At 30.3% G+C, this 8118-nt stretch overlaps 1 protein-coding gene and 1 non-coding gene across 2 annotated transcripts; both read right to left on the bottom strand.

Annotated features, from left to right (window-relative positions):
* Positions 1 to 968: 968 nt before the first annotated feature.
* Positions 969 to 1164, bottom strand: LOC145952948 (U2 spliceosomal RNA). Its single transcript, XR_014430453.1, has one exon. It is a non-coding gene; the product is annotated as a U2 spliceosomal RNA (small nuclear RNA).
* A 5961-nt stretch (positions 1165 to 7125) lies between these two features.
* Positions 7126 to 7671, bottom strand: LOC145952443 (uncharacterized). The gene is made up of 2 exons (XM_083064807.1): positions 7386 to 7671; positions 7126 to 7307 (listed from the first exon to the last, which is right to left on the bottom strand). Exons 1-2 carry the CDS (start codon positions 7669 to 7671, stop codon positions 7126 to 7128), a joined length of 468 nt encoding a protein of 155 aa, XP_082920933.1.
* Positions 7672 to 8118: the final 447 nt, after the last annotated feature.

Genomic DNA, 8118 nt, shown 5'->3' on the forward strand with positions numbered 1-8118 from the left:
ATTTGAATGACTAAAAAATATTTAAATCTTTAATTTGTTAAAACTTTTAGTACAAGTCCCACATCCTGCTTAATATGTTTGTATTTTACACTGCTGAGTCCCACACCAGGTACTCAGTTTTGTAATGGTATAGTATTACTGAGTCAGAAAAAGACACATGCAACTTGTTTACAATATACACACTGCAAGTCCCACATTGGTAAATGGACTGTGTCACATGATTAAATTTCCTCTGCCTTTCTCACGTTTATTTCATCACCATTAACCAAACTTAAGTAATTTTACAACAGTTAAATCCAATATTCTTTGGTCGATTTTGAATGTTTAATAGTTATATCTAAAGGTGAAATCGGGAGCTAACTACTAACTTTTTTTGAAATTAAAATCAGCCAAATTAAACACATTAAGGGAGACATAAATACTCGTACAAAAGAGACACCTCCAAAGAACTACATTATTTTTTTCAATAAGATTAACAAGTGAAAGTTTGGTACTTAATAAACATCCAACTTTCACATTGAAAGAAATATGCTTTATATAATTGGTAATGACGCTTAATATTGAGTCACCATTGTGCAGTTAATTTATTTCACAACAAAAAAAATATGATTAAATTTAATTTATTAAAAATTATAATTTCACTATTCCTTCTCGTATATTACACCAAAAAATTGAATCTTATATAATGAAAACTCGGTGAAAAAGAACAAAAGATTAGTCATCATAACAAAGTCATGCATCGAGTTACATAATGAATATAATAAATTATTTATGAAAGAAATTATACTTCAATATTTAAGCCCCAATTTAAATGATCATCCAGAAATGCCTCAATTTATACTTTGATTAATGAAGCATGTCAACCAGTACCTTATATTATGTTTGAATGTAGAAACTCAAATTGAAAGGTAAGTATCGAATTCAATTGCAAGTTCAATTATAAAAAATAAAATATTTGGACTGAGTTGGTGGGGTGTGCCAGACCCAAGCTGTAGTGCAACGCATAGGCGACACATGAGAGGCCCAATAGCAAGCTACTGTGATGGACTCTCCCCCTTAAAAAATAAATTTAATATCGTGTGGACCAATGACCCACATATCAGATATTAAACTGATAAGAACAGATACTACACTTGATCTTAGCCAAAAGGCCGAGAAAGGTATGCTTTTCTCACTCACTTGCTGCTTCTTTTATTCTCAATTCCACTTGGCATATTCTTGTTTCTTAGCAGTGTGGGACTTGGACATGAGCAATTTAACCCTCGTCATCAGTCATCAGCACCATCTGCAACAACTTAAATAAACCTTTTGAATGATAGAATGAGATGAGTGAAAAACAACAAAACTACACAATTTCTCTTCTTTCTGTCACCTCAATCCAATTATATCATAGCCACACTCTTTGTCTTGACATTTGCAAGAATATATATATATATATATATATATATATATATATATATATATATATTCAATAACAGTACTTCTGCATTATTCATTTCATGATTAGAAATATTAGTGAACAAATATAAAGGTGTTCTATTCTGAATGCAGTACTTTATTATAACTCAACTATAAGAAATTCAGAAGACATCATGCATTTTAATTTCACTGTGCACAACCTTCTAGATGCTAAACAACTATGTCCACTAAGAGTCTTTGCTTGCATATGTGCTTCTCTTTCAACGTATTAACATCAACATGCAATTTTCTTCATATACTATATATTTCATGTATAAATAATATTACATGTTGCAGGCTTTGCTTAATCTTGTGTCGTGGCATTTGGGACTTTTATATTTTAATTTCCAAAAACTTTATAAAAAAAAATCAATTAAAACCCTTGTTAGGATGATTTATACTTATCAATAAGTTAATATTTTGCACATAAAAAAGTTGATGAAGCTAAAAATACAATGAATTATAAGAAAATAGTAAAATAAAAAACAGCAAAAACAAATCAATTATATAATCTATTCAAACAATATATAAATAGGTATTTTTAAACATATAAATTATATTTATATTTATAATAAATAGTTTATATTATGACAAATATTATTTTAATCATTTTATTTTATTTTGAAAGATTTATAAAATTTAATTTACAAATGAATGTGATAAATGAAAATTAATTATCGAATCTGATTTTTCTTGTATTTTAAATCTTTTCATCCATACTTGCATTCAAAATAAGTAGATGATCTTTAAAATCTCACTAAAAACCCTTCAAAAAATTGATGGTTGTTTAAAAAAACATAACATGACTCATCATACAAGTTCATTTGGAACTTGAAAGCCATCTTATATTCCTCCTCTTCCTTGTCTGAGTAGTATATATATTGGAATTTGGTTTAAAAAATCTTGTTTCTTTCTAACTTGGTTTTCCCCCTCATTTGTTCTTTTTTACATTTATAACCAGTTTGTCCAAAGATTATATAATCTATGTCTAGTTCAAACAAGTTTATCATTAGTTTATCTCGTGTAGAGGAAAAACCTTGTCACAATGATTTAAGCAAAATTAGATTAGGAATACATGTGGAGCCACACACATGAATATAGTCTTATTTTACATATCATGACAATTGTCTCATTCCCTAGCCACTCACCTGACACCTAACACTCTCACTAGGAGAAGATACACTTAAACGTGTCAAGACAATAATGTCATGCTAAATACACCCACGCACACATCAAACAAAACTGGGGCTCACAAACCTCACATGTTCCCAAGGTCATGAATCTCCAAGATTAGAAGGGAACCTTCCTTGTCTTGTATTTCATATCGATACCCGTCAAAAATACTGTGCATGTGAAGCATGTCGTACGCATCACTCGATGCAAGACTCAACATCACACACTTATCACATAATCATATATCCAATGGTCATTTCATCATGACTAGGCATGCATACCCAGTCTTTCAACCCAATTAAGCCCTCGACTTAAACTTCACATCACGTAGCATCAGATGGTTGATACATAAGCACGACATCACTTATTAATACCTCAATTATCAAATCAGTCCTAACTAAGCACTTGATCCATCACTTAACTATTCTCACTTTACCATTAAATACCAAGGATCGTGTTTCTAAGCTAGACACCATCAAATATCTCAAAACTAAGAAGTACAAGTCCTCAACCATTCTTGGGCTTGGTGAGGCTCACAATCAATTAGTGCCAAACTCATATAGAGCACATGTTGCTCTATGGAGGTTCCATGTCTGACGTGACCATGCTAACATTTGATGACTTAACCATAGAGAGCTCCTAGAGCTATCAAGCACAACATGGTCAACACCATGACTAACACATGACCATAAAGAGAAACCTATGCTTTTTGAATCTTTGGTGCCTAGTGTTATCTAGTTGGCGTCCAACGCAACATTAGTTTGCATACACCTGCGTAAAAATCACAAAAGTTTGAAGTTTGAACTTCTCGCCCTAGAGTAACAGAAACCCCATTTCTGGCAAGAGTTGAAGCACACACGGCTCCTGAAACTGCCACCATTCAATTATTATTAAACAAAATTATTTCACTAAAATCCAAAATCAAAAATAAAATAAGATCACATAGATGAAGTGCTTACTTCCACTTCCCAACACAGCAACCTTAAATGCGGCGCCACTACTCATGGTTTCTTTGTTGTTAATAGATTCTGAAAGGTACCATGATAGAGAGAAAGAAGGGAATAGAAAGTAATAATAATTGCAACATTATCAGTGGTCATGGTGGTTGGATGACTAAGAAGCTTAGACTGGTAAATGCATTAGGGTCAATACCAATGAAAATTCTTGGCTTCGTAATACCTTCTATTCATGAAATTATGATGGTGCTTACAAGAATAACACACACAACAGGAATGTTGATAATTTTGTAACAAGGTTCTTAGATTGTTTAAGGGTTATTTGATTCAAGGAAATGCAGAGTGAAAATAAAAACAATAAATATTTTTTTATTATTTTGTATAAATGTATGAAAATGGAAAATTTTTCACAAATTCAATCATCCTAATTTTCATTTATCAACAATATAATTTTTTAATTATGTCAATTAACTAGAAAATATTTTACATATAATTTGAAAATAAGTATTATAAAAAAATAATGATTTTATTATGCATTAACATTTTTTGCTTATCATGGTTATCCTATCTCTTGGCAGTGTACCGTAACTGTAATTAATTCAAAAGTTTTTTGTATATAGAGACTGAATGGGGATTTCTAGTTAAATAAATTGTTTTCACAATGGATGAGTATAAATATCTAATTATTATGTTAACATATAAATTCATTAACAATTATATTTAAATGATATTATATTATTAATATATTTAAAGTAAATTCTTCTTGAATTAGATAGTTATAAGGATAAAAAATCATTAGATAGTTATAATTAATGTATTTTAATTATTCCTTATTAAATTAGATACGTGTAATTAATATGATTTTTATTTTGTATGCATCAAAATATCATCCAACCAATCAAGGATGCTATTAATATTTTTTTTTTATTTTTTAAATTTCACTTTTATTCTTCTATAATGTCTAATTCACAATTTTAGTCTTCTAACTTTTAAATTTTCAATTTAGTTTTTCAATTTTATATAACTCATAATTTTGGTTCTCTTGTCAAATATTCACATGTTTGTAACTTAGGTCATGATCATTTAATATTAAGTAAATAACATAATAATTGATATTTAATAATATTTTGACTGAATTGTACTTTTTGTTCACTTTTTATCTCATAAAATGATAAAATGTGATGAAAATAAGATAAAAATAAAAATTAAAGTGCAATTTTCCTAACTATTATTAAATATTATTTGTCATGTCATTTATTTAATGTGAGGTTATGTCTAACATTACAATTGTAAAACGACCAAAATTGAAGATTTTATAAAATTAAAAGAAAATTTATAAATTAAACATTATAGAGAGACCAAAAATGTAATTTGACTTACTTTTTTCTTTTGACAAGGAATTTCCTGTAACACCCCAGCAACCCCGCATGTGGATATTGTCCGCTTTGGCCGTAGCCCTCACGATTTTGCTTCTGGCAATGGCACGCATGCCACCCCAAAACACGTCCACACAAGGAAGGTATCCACACCCATATATATGGTCCAGGCTCTGATACCCGCTTTGGCGGCAGCCCTCACGGTTTTGCTTCTGGCAATGGCACGCATGCCACCCCAAAACGCGTCCACACAAGGAAGGTATCCACACCCATATATATGGCATGCTTCGTTCTCCTTCCTAACCGATGTGGGACTTCACACTTCCTTCCTCGAACACGAAGACTAATATCTTTTGAGAATTTGCCAAACACTAAATAGGATGCAATCTATATGATACTATAATACCCATTCTCAAATGAGTGTTTAATGTAACACCCAAAAAATTTTAAAATATTAAAATAATTTTTTAATGAATTAAATGTGCTTTAATAAATAATTTAGGCTTTTAAAATAATTGAATGTGTTTTTATTTAATTAAAGAATGTTTTGTGAAAATATAGTATTATGTACAAGAATTATTTTAAAATTATATCTTTTTTATTATATTTGAATTATTCAATAAAGAGGGAAGAGATATGTTTGAACCTAGGTCAATCTCTTTAACCCGAGAAGTTATGTTGTAGTTAAGAGATATAGAAGGGGGATTAACATTCATCAGATCTCTTATTTTATGCTCTACAAACTTATACTTTTCTCTAAAGTTTGAGAACCTTTTGGAGATCTTCGTTCACCTTCTAGTGTTTTTCAAGTTAAAGAGGATGGTGAATTATCTCGCTCAAAGATGTGGGAAAACAATTGGTAGTGAGATTAACTCACAATCCCTTGTTGTTTTTCAAGGGGACTTTGGGAGCCCCAATGCTTGATTGCGTTTGATGAATTTGTTGATAATATGTCATTAATATCTCTCTATTGTTCCAATTTTATGTAAATTGTGTCTGTTTGATGTGAATCGAGTTCCTTTTGAGTAACCCTATAGTTCCTATTAGAAACCCTTGTTATAGAGCAATTTAGATATTGATGTAATTGTATAAAAATTGTGTAATTGATGTATGCTTTGAGTATTGATGGCATAAATGAGTAATTTTATAGGCTTTAACCATGATTTTTAATTAGAGTGAGTGAGAAATGAGAACTTTAAACTTTTGTGATTTCTGCACATTCTGCAAGTGTATGCAAACTAACGTTGCGTTAGATGCCAATTGGGTAGCACCAAGCACAAGAGATCTAAAGAGCATAAACTATTCTTTATGACTCATGCGTCAATCATGGTGTTGACCACGCTGAGCGTGATAGCTCTAGGAGCTCTTTATGGTTAATCGTGCGTGTTCATAGCATAAAATTCTCTTACAAACTCCACATCAAACTTAATTTAACAAGCTTCGGGATAAAAAAATTATAGGTAATAGAAAAAGATTGTAAAATAAAGTGAAACAAATTTAGAAAACTGCATCCATGTAAATTAAGTTCATTTGCATCGTAAAATCGCGAACATTCTTAATGCACAAGTGATTTTATTTCAACAAATGTCAAATAGATTGCAACGAAAAATTATAAGTCTTGTATATTGTTGTTCATAAACGTAAGCACTATTTAGTGCATTTTTTCAAAATTCTCTTGCATCATTTATTGATTATAGTAGATTTTTTTATGGGTAATACATGATTTTTATCTTTATATTGAGAAGCTTTTCAAATTAAAAATATTTGTATCTCTTGTATATTTAAATTATCTATTTTTGCCATATTTTATTAATGTTCCTTATTAATTCTTGCAAATAGGGAGATTTATTGCTTTTTTTATAATTGTTATTGTGTTACTTTTTCCGGAATAACTCACTGCATGCTAGAATTTATCCCTGTTCACAATATTGTACATGTCACTGTTACGAAGAAATTTTTCATATAGGACTGAATGTAGATTTCACTTTAAATAATTTGTCTTCAAAATGTATAAGTGTAAGTATCTAACCACTATGGTTTTTTTTTATAAGCCAAGAATTTATTAATCACAAGAAAATTATGCACAAGAAGTGCAAAACATAATTAAAAACAAGATGTCCCTAAAATAAGAAGAAGAAAAAAACAACAAAAACAAACAAAACTTATGGGACACTTGCACAGGACAAGGGGTTCATCAACCATTCTGGAAAAGAAGAAGACACCATTCTAGCAGCCATACACCACTCCCACGTTCTCAGCTGAGCCATGAACATGATTTCTTCCACCTTAAAGAGTTTTCCTTTGAAAATGTTCTCATTTCGAGCCTTCCATAACTGCCATATACCTGCAAACCAAACAAAGGACCAAACTCACTTAATACCCTTATTGTCACTCACCAATCCCATATATTGATGATAAAAACCCCTAAGATCGTTTATAACCACCACTGACACTCCCCACCAAGCGTATAATCTGACCCACACAGCATAAGCCTCTGGACACAAGAGGAACAAATGCTTGCTGGACTCCAACCCCTCTTCGCAAAAAACACAACCATTTTTTCCTTCCAGACTGACCCCTCTCAAAAGGAGGTTATCCCCGGTAGGTAACCTATCCGCTTCCAACTGCCACACTAAAACTTGTACCTTAGGAGGGATACCCTTGGACCATATCGTATCATAAGAAGTGTCCACTTGAACATGGTTCATTAACAATTGTAACTTATAAGTTCATTATCAATTGTATTTAAATGATAGTATAAAGTATGACTAGATTATTAATATATTTAAATTAAATTCTTCTTAAATTAGATAGTTGTAACTAATGTATTTTAATATATTTCTTATTAAATTAGATACGTGTAATTAATATTATTTTTATTTTGTATGCATTAAGATATCATCCAATCAATCAAGGATGCAATCAATATTTCTTTTTTATTTTGTTAAATTTCACTTTTATTTCCCTACAATGTCCGCTCTACAATTTTAGCCTCCCAATCTTTAAATTTGCAATTTAGTTGTCTAATTTTATATAACCCATAATTTTGGTTCTTTTATCGAATATTCACTTATTCACCTAAAATTGTAATGTAGGTCATGATTTAATATTAAAAAAATAACATAACAATTGATATTTAATAATAGTTTGGCTAA

Source organism: Cajanus cajan, chromosome 10 (assembly GCF_000230855.2).
Source record: "Cajanus cajan strain Asha chromosome 10, NIPB_CcT2T_4, whole genome shotgun sequence".
NCBI lineage: Eukaryota > Viridiplantae > Streptophyta > Magnoliopsida > Fabales > Fabaceae > Cajanus > Cajanus cajan.

Bases quoted from the DNA above. Each gene is read 5' to 3' on its own strand.
- LOC145952443 (XM_083064807.1), bottom strand. From the start codon at position 7,671: ATGAACCATGTTCAAGTGGACACTTCTTATGATACGATATGGTCCAAG. The intron at 7,308-7,385 runs GTTTTTATCATC...TTTGGTTTGCAG, and splicing joins GGTTATAAACGATCTTAGGG to GTATATGGCAGTTATGGAAG.